Genomic DNA, 19,277 nt, shown 5'->3' on the forward strand with positions numbered 1-19,277 from the left:
TCAATCATTTTCTATTATTGTCTTGGTCGTGGGGGGTGCTGGAGCCTATTCCAACTGTCTTCGGGCAAGAGGCGGGGTACACCCTGGACTGTTCGCCAGCCAATCACAGGGCACATATAGACAAACAACCATTCACACTCACATTCATACCTATGGACAATTTGGAGTCACCAATTAACCTAGCATGTTTTTGGAATGTGGGAGGAAACCGGAGTACCCGGAGAAAACCCATGCATGCACAGGGAGAACATGCAAACTCCACACAGAGATGGCCGAGGGTGGAATTGAACTCGGGTCTCCTAGCTGCATGCTAACCACTCGACCGCCGTGCAGCAGTACTGGACTAATATGGTCATATTTCCTGGTTGTAGTCAGGACTCGAGCAGCAGCATTCTGGATGTACTGCAGCTGTTAATGCAACTACATCTCGTTTAGTGAGTTTACTGTCTGGACTTGCCTCCTCCTTTAGAGGATAAATTGATTGGATCTTGCACCGAGTTCTCATCTCTATCTCGTCTGACTAGTCATTGAGCATGAACTGATGAATCCTGCTAGGATGAGAGGCGAAATGTTTTCTAGGACAACCTAAACAGGCAGTTGAGATTGATTAAATCTTTAGGTATGATACATGTGTATATTTTATATTTAAATGTTACCTTATTAGAAGCCAGTGGATGTAAACAGGTCTGACCCCCTGCAGTGAAGTTGCAAAAAACCTGGAAAGCATCTGAAGTGCAGCCAAGGTTTGGATCAATCCAGAACCATCCTTAAAATACACATTTAGAGAGAGATAGAGAGAGAGAAGAGTGAGTTTCAGGGTTAAGGTATAAATGATGAAAAAAAAAATCAATTGCATTAATTTAGTATGAATGATGTCATCAATCAGCTCTCACCGTCTTTTAGCTTGTGATGACAATCCACCAAGTCTTTACAGACACGAGAGGGGTTCTCTCTGGTTCCCAGAGGCTTTTTAATGCTCTCGATCACACTGCTCAGGTAATTCAAGGTCTTAAAAATCTCAGAATTCTGGTCTGGAAGGCTCACTTCAGCGTTTTGGAAATGCTGGTCAGAAGATCCAGAAATGTCAAGACAAAGACAGGTAACACCAAATTGTGTGAATGCTTGATTTGTTTTGGACTGAAACCAATTCATGCAAATCTTTCTGTTATGCATTCAAATTTCCCAACCTTTATTGAATTCATTTAATAATTCACCTCTTTCCCTGGAGCAGCGTTAGAGTCAGAGAGGCTGTAGAATGCCGAGTCCTCATATAGCTGCCTCTGTGGAGTCAAGATAAACATTTTTTTATTTAACAAAAATAGACTTCCCCACATAATTAAAGACAAAAAAAATCAATTTCTACCTTCCCTTCATTTTATTGGAATATTTTTTTTTACAGAATTGAATGTATTTTCATAGGAGAGTAAAGTCTTGCATCAATAAGCCGTCACATTCTTCCCCCCGCGATGGGGTAAATAAAACATTCCACTAGCTATCACATAATGCGTGGAGACAAGAAAAGGCATTTGATGTTTTTCCTGGTATCTTAGAATGGTTTAAACAGGATGAGGTCATTCAGAAAGCGAAATGTTACCTAAGGCAAGAAGTACATTTTATCACAGAAGCTTTATACCAGGGGTCTCCAAAATATGGGGGAAATACAGCATGCTTCACTTTTAAGCAGGACAACATTATTGCAAAAAATATGTCTTACGGCTTATGGCTTACATTCACTGTCTTGGTTATCATACGGTCAAAAAGTACACCTCGTAAACTAGTCCGGTACCAAAACAAAGCATCCCGCATTGGTGACTCACTGTCTGTGAAGAATGGGTAGAGTTTTTAGTTTTTTGTGTTGGGACATATTCTGGCAAGGGAATGATTGAATCATCTTTATTGTGTGTGTACTTTTTATTTGTCATAGAATGCACACTGAACGATGAACAACTCAATGTCTGTCTCCTTTCGTCCCCTTATATAGCACTGTGCACATTGCGCTGATGAGGCGTTCAAGCACACTGCTTATTTCTGGGTGTTTGAGTGTTTTCAAATTGACATAGCCTGCACTAGGTTTGAACTTTAATGAATCATGATGGTTAGACTCTATTGCATTTGAGAAGAACTCGTTGCAGAGTACGAAGGCAGTATCATATCACATAAATACTCTGTATAAAATGTATTTTTTGGTAATATTTTTCAGTAATTAGTTCTGTCATTAATAAAAGATATTGGTGAAAAATGAAAGGAACTCTGGACAGAAATAAATGTTTTTCTTACTTACAGTAGGACCTGGAGCACCAGGGGGTCCCTACGAAAGGAGGAAAAAGAAACATAAAAAATTAAGCTACAAGTGCAGATACTTCCCTCTATATCACGGGGCCCAGAGTCAAGTGCACAACAAAATATTTCCATATTTCCCATGAAGTGATGGCTGCCAATGTTAATGTGACCACAGTTATATTTTATACTGTTTCCGACCATTTGTTGATCAACTTGAGGTCAATGACATGACAAGCTGATATCAGCTGATACAGCTATTGGCAGCCACTCTACACATCCCAAAGGGGAACCATGTTTACCATTCTAGTTTGAACTATATAAACCGGTCATGTTGTATGTTTTATGATAAATAATTCAATTTAAATAACATTGGTCTCAAACATTTGCTGTGTATGTTAAAAAAACAACAACTTACTCTGGGTCCTGGGCTTCCATGTGGTCCTTGGGGTCCCTAAAACATATGATTTAGTTATGAAAATGTTAAAAATGAAAACAGATACAGCAATGCAAGGAGAAGATACTGTATACGCCACATGTACCGATGGGAATTTCTTTTAAGGGAACCGGTTCTTTTGGCTCATTGATGTTCCCCACCCTCACCTACGGTTATGAGCTTTAGGTGAAAGAACGATATTGCGGATACAAGCGGCTGAAATGAGTTTCCTCCATAGGGTGGACTCACCCTAAGAGATAGGGTGAGGAACTTGATCATCCCGGAGGAGAGTAAAGCCGCTGCTCTGGCATCTAGTCCGGATTACTCCCTGGTGAGGTGTTCCGGACATACCCAGTCAGGAGAAGGCCCCGAGGAAGGCCCCTGGGAACGCATTGGGATCCTCACGGTGGAATTGGAAGATGGGGCCGGTGACCGAGAAGTCTGGACTTGCCTACTGAGACTGCTGCCCCCATGACCCGGACACGAATAAGCGGAACAAAATGGAAGCTCTCTCTTTCGGATCCCAAACAGCTCATAAGATTTTCTTGTTGCTTACTAAAATTGCTGGGCAGGACACGTCACATCATGTGACACTCAAGGTAAAAAAATATATAATACAGTATAAATGGTGATGATGGTGGACTATTTCCACCATCTGGCCCACATGTATAGGAGACCTTGGCAGGCTTGAGATGTAATGTATGTTTCTGAAGGACTTGGACTGGGAAACTCATCTTCGTTTACATTACATAGAATGAGCTGTGATAAAAGTGAATATTCAGACAATGCCGCGGCTTGTCATTCCAACAACTTGACAAGGCATTTCCTCAACAATGCTTACACAAAGTTATTTCCAAGTACCGCAATGCAGCACAAGCTCCAGCAGACACAAGCTTATTTCACTGTCTGACTGAGCCGTGCCTCAGTGATAGCATTAATATGAATTGAAGTGAAGTTCCCACTGATGAAGCTTGCATTTATTCATCATTAAATACAGTCTTTCCCATGTACAGCTAATTTGAAGTGGTGCCAAGAAAAATTTTACAGTCCGAATATACAGTAAACACAGGGGGTATCAGTTGTAATTATACATAGAAAATGCAATTTTTAAAAAAAAATTGTGATTACAGGTTGCATATCTTACCATTTCACCACTGCTTCCCCTTGGACCTCGGGGCCCCTGTAGAATTAAGAAAATAAACACAAATGTTGATTAATGTTTTTTTTTTAAATATATATTTATCTTCATATTTACATTCTTACAATTGTTTGTCATCATACCCCCCACTAGCCTTGTTTTCATAAAAATAAACACTCTTATTGCACATACATACACTCACACCCAGAAACCTACAGGTTTTCCCATTGGGCCCATTTTTCCTTCAGGCCCTACTGGTCCGGCGAATCCCTGCAACAAACATTAATAACGGCGGTGACTTCTCTGCTGTTATACAATGTCAGTTGCAAAGACTGTTGAAGGGAATGTTCTAGTACAGTCATTCCTCGCCACTTCCCGCTTCAAATATCGCAGTTTCACTTCATTACGGTTTTTCAAAAATGCATTAAGTAATAAATCATGCTGCTGAATATGGCCTATTAATAGTAAAAGAAAGCACATATTTCAGCAAATGCTACATATTTGTGGCTACATTTAGCATTTTAGCATAACTGAATGACAAATATAAGGCATTCAAAAAATGCACTGAAAGACGTTATTCTACACTGATTACTAGTTATTGGTAACGTTATCGTGGGTTCGATTCCCTTCGGGTTCGATTCCCCGCTCAGGCATCTCTGTGTGAAGTGTGAACTCCGTTTTCCTCCCACATTCCAAAAACATGCTAGGTTAATTGGCGACTCCAAAATTGTCCATAGGTATGAATGTGAGTGTGAATGGTTGTTTGTCTATATGTGCCCTGTGATTGGCTGGCGACCAGTCCAGGGTATACCCCGCCTCTCATATAGAAAGCGGTATATAAAAATGGATGGATATTGTGTATTACAACTGCAAGGGTGACTATAGGGGTGTTATGTAATGTGTAGAGGTCTCTAATAATCTAAAAAGAACATATTTAGAAGCTTGTAAACAGGTTTTCTATTTTCTGATGACAAAAATATTCCATGTATAAATAAAGAATGCTACTTTGCGGAACTTAGCTTGTCACGGTCGGGTCTGGAACCAAATAACAGGGATAAAAAAGGGATTACTTACCATAGTACCCATAGGGCCTTTGGGCCCAAGGAAACCTTTCAGTCCAACATCCCCATTTGGGCCCTAAGAAAAGAAGAATATTTTTGTTTTTATTCCACATTTATGATTCAGCATCCAGTCGGTGTCCCTTTTTCTTACCTTTGGACCTGGAAAGCCCTGCAAACCAACCATCCCTGCATTGCCTGGTTCCCCCTGGAAAATGTACAATCACATTATCACTAATGAGGTGTTTTATCCATCTCATAACAAGACAAAGGTCACAGGAGCGTACAAACGTGTGTGCGTCCTGCTTATTTTTATCCTTTTTTTTTTTTTTTTTACAAGGTCATTATCAACCCAATAGAAACGCAATCCGCTGGCCTTTACACAACCCCTCCGCATGTCAAAAGAACTAGGGCACATGCACAATGGTTTATGTCTGGATCAACAGTTGTCCCAGCCCACACGTACACACCATCACAGACACACACTCTGATAGGGGTTCGGTGTCTGCACCCAAATCTGTCTGAGGTCTGTCTGTCGTCCAGGGTGGCAGCCCCAATGTTTATACAGCCAGTCATCCACATCCTCTAGACAGATCCACTTTCATGCCAACAGCTTTGGCCAAGCAACTCTATTCACTAAATAGTGTAAAGCGATCTGACCCAAGGGCTGGATTTTGCTCTCTGTTTCATCAACATCAATGGAGATTGGAGGGAAGGGAAGGGAAAGCAAAGGATTGAATGTTGTTTTTTCATGGGAGTTACATAAGTAAAGTGGAACACCTTTTTTGGGTCTCTGGAGTGTGAGGATCTTACATAACTTGGCCTGACCAAGTGAAATGTTTCCATCCAACGTCTTTACCAGATAATTCTACGGCATTTTGGATGGAAAAGTGTCCATCACATGCATTCCTGAGCTCAGTGCAGTCTGAGCCGCCAAAGCTACTGTACATTTAGTGACATATTAAGGAGGGCAGCATCAATTTAGAATATACAATGCAGTAACATTGCTTTGTATTATCATACGTACATTCCTAAACTGATCCTTGAAATTGGAAAAACCTGACTGCCGACCTGACTGCTGTCCAGAAGGCCACCATTGACACCCTCAAGAAAAAGGGTAAGACACAGAAAGAAATTCCTGAGCTAATAGGCTGTTCCCAGAGTGCTGTATCACGGCACCTCAGTGGGAAGTCTGTGGGAAGAAAAAAGTGTGACAGAAAACGCTGCACAACCACAAGAGGTGACCGGACACTGAGGAAGATTGTGGAGAAGGGCCGATTCCAGACCTTGGGGGACCTGCGGAGGCAGTGGACTGAGTCTGGAGTAGAAACATCTAGAGCCACTGTGCACAGGCGTGTGCAGGAAATGGGCTAGAGGTGCCCCATTTCCCAGGTCCAGCCACTTTTGAACCAGAAACAGCGGCAGAAGCGCCTGACCTGGGCTACAGAGAAGCAGCACTGGACTGTTGCTCAGTGGTCCAAAGTACTTTTTTCGAATGAAAGCAAATTTTACATGCCATTCACAGTGTCAAAACAGGTAGATGGTTTACTGACCATCCATGGTATTACTGTGCTCAATTGGCCTGCCAACTCCCCTGACTGAACCCCAAAGAGAATCTATGGGATATTGTGAAGATGAAATTGAGCGCCACCAGACCCAACACTGTGGATGAGCTTAAGGCTGCTATCGAAGCATCCTGGGCCTCCATAACACCTCAACAGTGCCACAGGCTGATTGTCTCCATGCCACGCTGCATTGAAGCATCATTTCTGCAAAAAGATTCCCAATCAAGTATTGAGTGCATAACTGAACATAATTATTTGATGGTTGACTTTTTTTTGTATTAAAAACACTTTTACTGGTCGGATGGAATATGCAAATTTTTTTAGATGGGGATTTTTGTTTTTTCTTTACTTTTTGCCAAACTCATCAATATTAAAACAATAAAAGGCTTGAACTTCAGTTGTGTGTAATGAATCTAAAGCATACGAAAGTCTAATGTTTATCAGTACATTACAGAAAATAATGAACAATATGCTAATTTTTTAGAAGGACTGGTAAATCCAATTGAGAATATTTTGGGATGGATGGAAATTGAAGTTTACAAAAATGGACATCAATTCCAGACAGTAGGTGTCGTCTGTGATGGAGCGACATTCTTACTGACCCCCTAAAAACATCAAGCATGACAATGCTAATTTGTTTTACATTGTTGTTTTTTTTTGTCTCAGTCCCGTTTCTTCTTCTATTTTAAAGCTCAACTTTCTCCTTTTACTGATTGAATTCCAAAATGTGCAAGTTCAGGGTGTTCCCTGAATGCCGCTCCTACAAATGCTTGATGTACTCACTGGTTGTCCTTTGCTTCCTGTCTCACCCTTCCTGCCTTGGTCACCTGTCGCCCCCTCCATGCCTTTGAGTCCTGGCAATCCCCTGTCTCCTGGTAGGCCCAGGTCACCCTGAACCAATTAAAAAAAATACAATTAACTTTTTCAATGAAAACATGCTGTAATAAATTACATATTTTTGTCATTTTCACCTTCTGACCAGGTGCTCCAATTGCTCCAGATGGTCCTGAATGTCCAATACTCCCCCTTGGACCTGGACGTCCAGCAGGTCCTACTGGGCCAACCAAGCCTCGGTGACCCTTAAAGATAACCACAGTTGTAAAAAGTTGATCAAAGTTCAGCACAGCCGAACACATTTTTTAAATGTGAGCATAGTTTTAAACCACAGTGCTGATGATGTATGCTGGCCTGGTCATAAAACTGGTCATAACACTTCTACACGATGTACTCCAAAGTCAACCACAAAACGGACTGCCTGTCACTAAGATGCTCACTCACGCTGCAGACCAAAGTGATTTCCTGCTCCATCAGCGGCGTGATGAGGCAGAATGGTGAGTGGCGAGTGATATTAGAATAACTGACGGAGTGGGTCCTTGACTCACATATGGCTTCTGTTCCTCAATAAAGATGATGGTATGTTTGAATGAACCTACTTGGAATTTATCAAATGAACCCACAGCCACTGGGAAGTTCTTGCATAAGAAACAGACTCGGCCTAAAAATGAAAATATCGACTAAGCCCTCACAGGAATGCATGCTTAAGACATAACACGTGTGCTACTACAAACACAAACAATCATACTACTCAGGGTGTGTGTGTGTGGGGGGGGGGGGGGGGGTATTCAACTATTCGACAATTTGATTCAGGAGTCTGATTCGACCTCTGAGTTGAACTGTATGAAAATGTCATGTGATGAAGATGATACCATTCTGACTACATGGGGGTGCCTACAGTTGCAACAGAGCACACATTATTTTCACATATAATGATCTTATTTTTGTTATTCATAGCCTATTTTGTTTAACTATGAAGATGATCTGCATATTTGACCTATATAAGGTAGAAACAGTCTAATCTTTCTTTTGGTAGGTTCCATATTTATATAGCACATAGAACAAATATTCTGTGTTGAAATAATTTAAAATAACCAGAACTGAAGGGGCTGAATTTTAAAAAATGGCTGGGAATTACTAAATTTATCAGAATCAGAAAAGGGTTTATTGCCATGATCAAACACATACTAGGATTTTTTTTTGGTATAGTAGGTGCAGACACATCTATTAAAAAAGAATGAAAAATACAAAATATACAGAATAAATAAGTTTATAAAGTTTATAAAATAAATTTATAAGTACTTAGCTATTTTTGCCCCCCCTGGCAGTCAATGGACATTTGAATTACCCTGACTTTAACCTTTTATACAACCACCTTGGCAAATAGCAGCAGCATAAAACAGCATCCCTATAATCTAATATATAATTATAATAAAATATATAATTATACGTGTCCCCTATCAAATAACTCAGCACCAAAACAACAAACCTCAAACGAAAAATGCCTTCCTGCTGGGAAACTGGCAGCATCAAGACAACAACCAGTTGAATTTCTGTACCGCTGCTCATAGCTATTACAATGTCAAACACAGCAGAAAGACTCCAAACCCATCTATTAAATAAATTCCATCCTTTCACAAAGTGCATCCAACTGGCAAAAAGAGTAGAACAGAGTATGGGATTGATCACGAAAACCTGACAGACTTTTTGAGAATAAAGCCACTGAGATACTTGCTGTGATCAACTGTAGTTTTAAGCAGCCAGAAATAGTGGTGTGTTCAGGCAAGCTGGTTTAAAATACAGCTATGAAAGAAGAATGGCAATATCTATGAATAATTCACAAGTTCAGTTCACAATGCAGTACCTATGATTATGATTCTCTCAGCTAAAAGGATTTCAGGCATGGAAGTCTAAAAGTAAGTAAAAAGGCATTTAATCATTGGATGGATGGATGGATGGATGGATGGACGGATAGATAGATGGGCTTTCTTTATTGTCATTGCACAATATCACAGCAGTGAAATTGCCAACGAAATGTTGCATAATAATAATAAATAATAATAATAATGTGGAGAATAAATAGATGACATCAGATATGAACAACAATGTACAGCGTAAAGAGTAATTTGTGCAAATAATTTAAATAATTTTGAATAAATACTAATAATTTCAAGTTTTGGTTAGTACGAGGTCCAAAAATTCTGAAAAGACAAGATAGCCAAAACTGAAGAGCATCATTCGGTTCAGAGATGCAGCGAAATATCTCGATCGGTGTCATACTGTCCCTCATTTTACCTTGGTTACTGGTAAAACTGGTAAAATCTCACTGGAGACGACCACCATTATTGACACAAGATTTCTATGAATGATTTGTAGTTGCTTCTTACTGAGTTGGTACATACTGATACAGTACATAAATCAATGCCAATAAAATACTGCATGAGGATATACCTGCCGCCCTTGTTTTCCAGGTAATCCTGGCAAGCCAGTCAGCCCTGGGGGACCATCCGGTCCGCTGTAGCCCTTCAAGCCTTTGGGTCCAGGTAAACCATATGGACCCTTCAAAAGATCCAAGGGATTAGTTGAGTCAAAAATCGGAATTTTCTTCATTCTTATACATTTGCCAGATTGCATTCACAAAAATAAAAGTAAAAGCCGCACATGAACATCAAGAAAGGCAAGGTCAGAGACAACCACAATGCATCCCACTGGACGTCCTTACATTACTTCTATCATACATACAGTATGTACTCTTTATACAGTAAAAATGACATCTGGGTTGTCACTAAGGACTAAGTCTGGCTTCAGTACCATATGTCCATCCATTTTCTATATTGCTAACAGGTTTACATGGAAACTGGAGCATATCCCAATGGACTTAGCGTGAGCGCTTATACTCTGGACAGAGTCTTTTACCAGGTTTTTGATTTCTTCTGAAAAGTAAAACTACATTGGGAACGTCTGTGTGTTTCCTTCTCTGAGTGCTAATTCTCAATGCATGAATACCATTGTTATTCTATGTGAAATTATTATTGGATGGATGTGCAGTGACTACCTGTTGTGCCCTTCATTCTAGTCTTGCCAAGATCTGGCTGTGTGTGCGTGTGATGGTTTAAGAGATGTGATACTCACTTCAACTCCAGGAGCTCCAGTCAACCCCCTTGCTCCTTTTTTCCCTGCTGGACCCTACATAAACACAGAGAGAGAAAAACGGAACAAAACATACACAGACATGAAGAAAAACATACAGAGCGGAATGACCAGAGGAAATTTTCAAGACTTTTCAAGATCGTATCTAATACGAGCCTCACAGAGAACCCGAGTTCCTGACTTTATCTCGTCTTCAGTAGCTACCACAATATGCTCACATTTGTATATTTATTGGCATATTGGCATATGCCAATCACACACATACATATATATATATATATATGCTGTAATCTCTCATTCATTTATTCATTCTCTGCCGCTTATCCTCACAGGGGGCCGCAGCGGGTGCTGGAGCCTATCCCAGCTGTCTTCGGGCGAGAGGCGGGGTACACCCTGGACATTAACCTAGCATGTTTATGGAATGTGGGAGGAAACCGGGGTACCCGAAGAAAACCCACGCATGCACGGGGAGAACATGCAAACTCCACACAGAGATGCCCGAGGGTGGAATCGAACTCGTGTCTACTAGCTGTGTGGCTTGCGTGCTAACTACTCTGACAATTTAGAGTATAATATAGTATATTTTCATAGTTGGATCAATGGAAAACAGCCTTCTAAATGTTTTTTAAACATTATTAGAGCCCTGTAGACATGAAATAACACCCCTATAGTCACCTTAACACTCATATTACCTAATATAGCAGACAATATAGTATAAATATTAACATTCATTCATTCATTCATTTTCTACCGCTTTTTCCTCACGAGGGTCGCAGGGGGTGCTGGAGCCTATCCCAGCTGTCTTCGGGCGAGAGGCGGGGTACACCCTGGACATTAACCTAGCATGTTTATGGAATGTGGGAGGAAACCGGAGTACCCGAAAAAAACCCACGCATGCACGGGGAGAACATGCAAACTCCACACAGAGATGCCCGAGGGTGGAATCGAACTCGTGTCTACTAGCTGTGTGGCTTGCGTGCTAACTACTCTGACAATTTAGAGTATAATATAGTATATTTTCATAGTTGGATCAATGGAAGACAGCCTTCTAAATGTTTTTTAAACATTATTAGAGCCCTGTAGACATGAAATAACACCCCTATAGTCACCTTAACACTCATATTACCTAATATAGCAGACAATATAGTATAAATAATAACATATTAAACATAAATACGACACAAAATAGACCCCCACGCTCACTCACCAGTATAAAATACATTTGATGTCTCTGCTGCTATCTTCTGAATGTCGCTGTTTGATGTGGGCTGCATTTCCATATAGTACCAGCATTTGGGATTACATACGAGTAGGGGAGCACTGATTTCCTTAAAAAAATATGTGATCGGCATATGCCGATAAATGCTGTTCAAAGCTGATCACAAAACCGATCGGCGTGCGGAGGCAAATACTACATGGGTGTTTCTGAAGTAAACTATTCAGAAAAAGTGTAGAAGAACCTTGAATTCAGGGTGGTCACGGAAATTGGCACAATTGTAATTTGTTCTTTCTTTTCAGTCTATAATCTGCAGCTAAAACCCATTTCCATCAGGTGTCTCATATTAAGAGGTTAGGTCGTCCCTTTCTACTTTAATAAAACCCTACAAAAGCTGAGCTAAACCATAAAGCTCAGAAAATAAGCCCCGAAGGGAAAAAAGTGCAACATGCAAGAGTGTCTGGTGACAAAGGAAAAATCCATTTGGGTGGTGTGGTCTGTTCTGTTTAAGCTATAAAAGGGAGGATTCTACAGTATATAGGCCAGCAACAGGCCAACAAATAAGCTTGTTTTCAAATTCTAATGAGTTGTTTCATTTGCACAAACTCACCGCAGCGCCCATCTCGCCTTTCGAACCTGGATTTCCAGGTATGCCTGGTGATCCCTAAGCAAAGTAGCAACATAATACAAATAATATATGCTTTGTATTGACACAGGAGCATAGATCCATTGACATTTATGGCTGACTTACAGGTAAGCCTGGTGATCCAATGGCCCCGCGAGATCCAGTGGTACCAATATGTCCCTGAAACACAATAGAATTACATTTCTTGACAACGTGACAGAATCACATAAGGTAATGTAAATAAGTACGGTTACCGCAGGAAGAACCAAACTGGTCATATTTAATATTTTTATGTAATATGTTGGGTGTTTTTTTTTTCTGCGGGTAGCACGGTGGTAGTGTGGTTAGCACATCTGCCTCACAGCCGTGTGGTTCAGACCCTTTTCTCTGTGGGTACTCGGGTTTCCCTCCACAGTCTCGGAACATGCCCGTTTGGTTAATTGTATACAGCACTGTAATGTGCCCATAGGTGTGAATGGGCGTGTGAAGCATTGTTTGTGTATTTGTGTACTGTGATTGACATGTGGTGTGTACGCCGACTCTCACCCAAGTTGCAGAATATGAATGCAATGATTCTACCTGATACCCTTCATCTCCTGGCTCGCCACAATCTCCCTGCTGTCCTGGTGGCCCCTGTTTAGACACAAATGTACTCTGATGAAGTCCCACACTGTATGATCTTGATGACATCTAAACATAGCATCAAATAAGCAATCTCCCATGTCTGCCATATTTGTTGCAAACTGGTGGATGTTCTTGATTTCAGCGTTATATGTGAATGTTACTTATACATTTTTTTTTTACTATAAATGGTTCTAGCTTAGATTGAACGGAACCAAAAGGTAGGGATTCAGAAATGAGGTTTAAAGGACCTACTGGTTCACCTAAGGGCCCTGGTAGTCCTGGGGTCTTATTGTCCTCGCCTGGATAACCCTGGAATTGAGCAAACACATTCACAATTACACACTGAGGAATGTTTACTTTGGGATTTTGGCTAGACACTGTTAGGCATTCTGTAAATACAAATAAAAGCAACTGAAAAAAACAAGACGTGTTCTGTCCTTGTTACCTTTTCACCCTTTGGCCCAGGGGGTCCAATAGGCCCTAGTTTTCCAGCATGACCCTAAAGTGAGAAACCTTATTAAGCTAATTGTGTTGCAATACAGGAACAAGCTGATACAATACTTACACAGTGAATGTTTTCAGAATACTAAGCAGAATTGTTTACCATAAAGACAAGTATTTTCTCATATTCTGTCATAGAATGGGGGCTGTAGTTAAAATATGTGCTACATGAACACATTGGACTTTATTCAAAGGTTTTGGGTTTGGCATACTTACATACACCATTGATCACTTCATGTAAAAAAAATATATATATTCTGCCCTACTTAAAGAAGAACTGCACTTTTTGGGGAGCAATTTTACCCATTAGTCACAATCCCTACATGAGACACAAACATCTGTTTCCCTTTTCTATTCATTCTAGATATCTGCCTCGAGCTGGCAGGGTTCTTGAACAATGCACGAAATAGGGATTCACCTATTCCTATTACTTCTGTCAATAACAATATCATAGAGAGCGCTCATCATGGAAAACTTGGTGAGAACTGATGAACATGACTACTATGGAACAAATGTGGATGCAGAACTTTATGTATGTTCTTAGGATAAACAGGTTAAGTGGGTAAGAAGAAAGGGTGTGAAACGTCGGAGCACGTCAAGTCATCCACCTCACAGGTGTGGTGTATTAAGATGCTGGTTGGATAGCATAATAATTATTATTACAGGTGTGCATTAGTTTGGCCAAAATCCTCATCAAAGTCTCAACCCATGGATGAATATGGGTAAGCATATTCTATGGACAACAAAGAAAAGTGTATTTTACTGATGATACCATGACCATTCACGGTTCAAGATCCTGAGGACCATTGTTGTTCCGACATCCAGCAACTTTGCACTGCCATTAATTGGGGTGGATCAGCAATACGCAGACCACAGTCAAATACCTGGTCATGTCTCCTGGCAAGGCAATCGTAGTCACACCAGATACTCAATTGTTTTTTTGACCCCCCCGCCCAAATACAGTAAAAGCACACATTTTGGAGTGGCCTTTTATTGCAGCCAAGCCAAGTTACACTAACCAGAATTTGAAGATATAACACTGACCATGTTTTATTTAACTTCACACAATTTTAAATGATCAGCGTTATGTTCTGTGGAGCCATGAATGTCAAGTATGTTTTCTTTTTTTTCCACATTGTGCAAACATGTTCTTATAAAACCACAAGTAGAATAACTCACTGTGTATCCTGCCAATCCTGGTTGCCCCTCCATGCCCATGACGCCAGGCTGACCCTTGAAAAATGAAGAAAATACACCAAAATAAACTGTGAATAAGTCATTTTTTTGTGTGTGTGTTTTTTCATCTCCACTGCGGTTTAGCTAAATATAACCCTGGCTTCAGCGACACACACATGCTGTGGTTTTACGATGGGGAGATAAATCTTTTCTCCACACCTATAACAACATGTTCAAAATGGGTTTGGACTAAAAAGCTGTTTTTGTCAAGGAATGGATACCATCCACCTGGATTTTTTCCTGTATTTGTTACTCTCACAAGCCTAAAACACAGATCTAATATTTATAGTATTCAAGACACGCGGGACTGCAGACATCATATATCCATCTGTTTATTCATTTGGATGCCGTTTATCCTCGTTAGGGTCTCGGGGGAATGCTGGAGCCTATTCCAGCTGACTTTGGGCAAGAGGTGGGGTACACCTTGGACTGGTTACCAGCCAATCACAGGGCACATATAGACAAACAGTGGACACCTATGGACAATTTAGTTGCCAATTAACCTAACATGCATGTTTTGGGAATGTGGGAGGAAACCGGAGTACCCGGAGAAAATCCACAAATGCACGGGGAGAACATGCAAACAGAGTAACAGAGATGGCCAAACAGAGATTCAAACCCAGGTCATATCTATACATGCTAACCACTCGATCACCGTGCAGCTGAGACATCATATAATTTAGTGAAATAATTTTGCCCTCATACACATGAATTCATGCAGTTTCAGCAATTAGGGCATGTGTGGAATAATGTGTGTACTGTGTTTACATGTCAGATTTTCAACGTTATATGTGACTAATCCAAACCAGGATAAAGAAAAGTGGAAACTAACTGGAGGCCCTCGAGTTCCTCTTGTCCCTTTCGGAGCCGCCTCGCCTGGCAGGCCATTGCCTCCACGATCACCAGGCTCACCAACGACACCGGGAGGGCCCCTCTCACCCTGGGCAGAGTACACTTTTGTCAGCATTGTGTGTGGACATAGATACAAGAATGGTGCTAGTTTTTAATATCTTTGTGTATTATTACCTTCTTTCCACTCCGTCCCCTGTTCCCTGTGGGTCCTGCTTTTCCTTCTGGTCCCTGTAATGCAGGTCTTATTAGATGGATAACATATTCCACAAAATCAAATGTAATACATCAAATGTAACAACATTTATCATTATCTACTCCCCACTAGTGCTGAGCTTTCTTGTAGTGAAGGCTGACCTCTGCTGGGGAATATTGGTAGTGATTATTTGTAGTACGACATGTCAGTAGATTTTGTTCCTAAAAGGTTATTTGCTTATTCATTAATTCATTTTCTACCGCTTTTTCCACACGAGGGTCGCTGGAGCCTATCCCAGCTGTCTTTTGGGCGAGAGGCGGGGTACACCCTGGACTGGTCGCCAGCCAATCACAGGGTACCTATAGACAAACAACCATTCACACTCACATTCATACCTATGGACAATTTGGAGTGGCCAATTAACCTAGCATGTTTTTGGAATGTGGGAGGAAACCCGGAGAAACCCATGCTTGCACTGGGAGACTCCACAAACTCCACACAAAGACGGCCGAGGGAGGAATTGAACCCTGGTCTCCTAGCTATGAGGTCTCCACGCTAACCACTAGTCCGCCATGCCGCTATGTTATTTCCTTATGTGTAACATAAAAGTGGGAACATTACTCATAGTATTCCTCTTTTAAATCAAACAATTGAAATTTTTTAAATTCAAATAAAGGTATTTCCATCAATGCAGCTCCCTATTTGTTTTCTATCAGCTTTGTTTATAAATCTTAAATATTTGTACCCGGAAGCCCTGTTTCCCAGCTTGTCCAGGTGGTCCTGGGGGTCCTTTGTCTCCTTCTAGCCCTTTGTCCCCTGGCTCTCCGACTGGCCCCCGCTCACCAGGCTCACCCTAATGGGTGACACAATGGAAGACCAAAGTAAAATGAATCAATTTACTTATAATGTGAATAATGATGTTTAATATTAGGAACAAGTGGGGCAATAATTGAGAATACAAACTGCTGTACACTGGCTACATGTCTATCTATGTACATTCTCGGTAACCCAGGTCATGGTAAAGGTTCAATTTGTTTGTTGATGTTTCATCTTTACTTCAAAAGGCTTCTTTAATTCTTAATTTCAAGTATGGTGTTTCCCCATTTATGTCTGTGGTGGGCGTGTCCTCTGGAAGAGGTCACAATAGAGTTGTTGTGGTCGTTGTCGATTGTCCCACTTCACAAACGGTCGTTCTCTTGCCTTGTGGGTAAATATAAATAAAATAAATGAAAGAAGCCATTTATGTTAAAATAAACAGGCCTCTCTAAACATCTCTCCCCCAAAGACTGTCTCATTCCACAGAAGAGTGTAAGGCAAAGAATATCCACAAGCAATGACAGCAAGCAAAAACAGCTAAGGTGACCACCCCCATAGGACACAACCATCAGGGACATAAATAGACAAACTCCACACAAGAAGCCTTGTGGATTAACATTCTGTTAATTCTAATCCTTTTCAAATCCTGTGTATGAGTCAGATTTACGTAATGCACTGGAGTATCAGTATGAAGCTTGCGGTAGGGATCTAACCCAAGACTATTTTCTTTGGTTGATCTCGTTTAGATGCCAAATAAAAACTGTACTTTTACATATTTTGGCATTAGGGTTGATTTCATGTGACATGACTAGTTTTTCTTCACCTTGGGACCGTCTTTCCCTTGAGGACCATCTTCACCAGGTAGACCAGGAGGACCCTAAAAACACACACACAAGAAGACTCACAATATGATATGTTATCATAAAGGGCTCAAGCCAAAACGATCCCTAATCAGGGAAAAAGACGAAAAAAAACAAACATCATAAGAACAGAAAGCTGTACCCATGGAAAGCAATTTCTGTAGACATGGAATTATGTAGCAATGGAGAACTTTTGCAAAAACAACTTCCAGGAACATTTTTTTTAAGAGTGAACATAAACACATCAAACAGCTTCTTCATTTATTCTGGTAGGGTAAATAAAACCTGCATTCATATATAGATATCCACAAATAGGTTAAGTATCTTTTAGCCGTTTGCATGAGAACAGAGAATGAACATACATTCATTTATTTTCTACTGCTTATCCTCACGAGGGTCGTGGGCATGCTGGAGCCTATCCCAGCTGTTTTCAGGCGAGAGGCGGGGTACACCCTGGACTGGTCGCCAACCAATCACAAGGCACATATAGACAAACAACCATTCACACTCAGTGAGTACCCGGAGAAAACCCACGCATGCACAGGGAGAACATGCGAACTCCACACAGAGATGGCCGAGGGTGGAATTGAACCCTGGTCTCCTAGCTGTGAGGTCTGCGCGCTAACCACTTATCCGCTGTGCAGCCCAACTAATAAACAAAAAACAAAAAAATCAGTGTGCATATAGTAATCCTTTGCTTCTTATGGTTAATTGGTTTCAGACCCAACCGTGACAAGTGAATTTCCGCAAAATAGGATTTCTTATTTACAATTGGAATATTTTTTTTACTTGTAAACCAGTTTACAACCTTCTAAATACAATTTGTAAATATATATACATGAACTATAGTCACCTTTACACTGGTATTATCCAATATAGTAGGCTACAAGTTGTAAGACTTGTGCACATGTGTGATGCCATGTTTTTATTAGGGATTATTGTGCATTGTGAGATAACTCAAACCTGCAATAAAACCCTGTTGTTGCAGCGATCAACCTGCATCAAACATTCCAGTAACATTACCGACACCTAGTGTCAAGTGTACAATACTACATATCATATATCATTCATACAGTCTGTAGTTTATTGCTACTCACTCTAATTCCTTCTTGTCCCTGCTCCCCTTCATCTCCTGCAGGCCCAGCATCACCCTGTGGTGTCACAACATAGAATAAAAGGCTGTCTGCAGTCAAAACACGCTAAGATGTGTACATGCACTCACAACAAACAAGTACTTGATAGTGCGGCAGTGTTAGACTAATCTATAATTACATTACAGGTACAAATTGCAACAGCATGTTCAAAGTTTTCCCACATAGCTAAAGAGAGCTAACAAATAAATTTTCCAAGGTATAGAGGCGGCAGTCTAACATTGTGGGGTCATACAGACCTTTAACCCTGGTTCTCCAATGGCACCCGGTTCCCCTTCAACACCAGGCCCACCCTGAAGTGGCAATCAAAACTTAAAAGTGAAATCTGCCAACAAATAACGAGTCAGTAGAAAAATAATCAATGAAGTTACTTCAAGCCCTTGCTCTCCATCGGGTCCTGCCTCTCCAAGAGGCCCTCTGGGTCCCTGCAAGAGAACAAACATTGTAAAATACGTTGACTGGAGTAGTGTCAATACTTGACTTCCTATGTAAGCCATGGATAAATCAGTGGAACAGACATAATACACAAATGTAACGTACAATTTCCAAACAAACACAAACAATCATGATTACATCAGTGAAACCTGATAACATTGACTGAAGTAAGATGAGATTTATAACTAATACCTCCTCTGGTACTATGGAAACCTCACGCCCTAAAAAATATTTGATTGTTTGACATTCTTGATTTCCCTCAGGGCTCGGCTTATTTCCAGGAATATTAAAAGCTTCAAGACAGATCCAA

At 40.7% G+C, this 19,277-nt stretch overlaps 1 protein-coding gene across 1 annotated transcript in view; it reads right to left on the reverse strand.

Annotated features, from left to right (window-relative positions):
• The window catches only part of col24a1 (collagen type XXIV alpha 1), an 82,288-nt gene that overhangs the window by 2,998 nt on the left and 60,013 nt on the right, over positions 1-19,277 (reverse strand). Inside the window, exons 33-58 of the mRNA XM_058073812.2 lie at positions 18,904-18,957; positions 18,772-18,825; positions 18,479-18,532; positions 17,345-17,398; positions 16,451-16,558; positions 15,687-15,740; positions 15,493-15,600; positions 14,604-14,657; positions 13,369-13,422; positions 13,176-13,232; positions 12,879-12,932; positions 12,426-12,479; positions 12,285-12,338; positions 10,441-10,494; positions 9,760-9,867; positions 7,446-7,553; positions 7,258-7,365; positions 5,064-5,117; positions 4,926-4,988; positions 4,068-4,121; positions 3,858-3,893; positions 2,696-2,731; positions 2,282-2,308; positions 1,215-1,280; positions 894-1,062; positions 657-766 (exon numbers count right to left, since the gene is read on the reverse strand). Coding sequence (XP_057929795.2) covers positions 657-766; positions 894-1,062; positions 1,215-1,280; positions 2,282-2,308; positions 2,696-2,731; positions 3,858-3,893; positions 4,068-4,121; positions 4,926-4,988; positions 5,064-5,117; positions 7,258-7,365; positions 7,446-7,553; positions 9,760-9,867; positions 10,441-10,494; positions 12,285-12,338; positions 12,426-12,479; positions 12,879-12,932; positions 13,176-13,232; positions 13,369-13,422; positions 14,604-14,657; positions 15,493-15,600; positions 15,687-15,740; positions 16,451-16,558; positions 17,345-17,398; positions 18,479-18,532; positions 18,772-18,825; positions 18,904-18,957 — 1,806 coding nt within the window. The remainder of the gene's footprint in view (positions 1-656; positions 767-893; positions 1,063-1,214; positions 1,281-2,281; positions 2,309-2,695; positions 2,732-3,857; positions 3,894-4,067; positions 4,122-4,925; positions 4,989-5,063; positions 5,118-7,257; positions 7,366-7,445; positions 7,554-9,759; positions 9,868-10,440; positions 10,495-12,284; positions 12,339-12,425; positions 12,480-12,878; positions 12,933-13,175; positions 13,233-13,368; positions 13,423-14,603; positions 14,658-15,492; positions 15,601-15,686; positions 15,741-16,450; positions 16,559-17,344; positions 17,399-18,478; positions 18,533-18,771; positions 18,826-18,903; positions 18,958-19,277) is intronic.

Source organism: Doryrhamphus excisus, linkage group LG4 (assembly GCF_037039965.1).
Source record: "Doryrhamphus excisus strain RoL-2023G ecotype Guam linkage group LG4, RoL_Dexc_Guam_v1.1, whole genome shotgun sequence".
NCBI lineage: Eukaryota > Metazoa > Chordata > Actinopteri > Syngnathiformes > Syngnathidae > Doryrhamphus > Doryrhamphus excisus.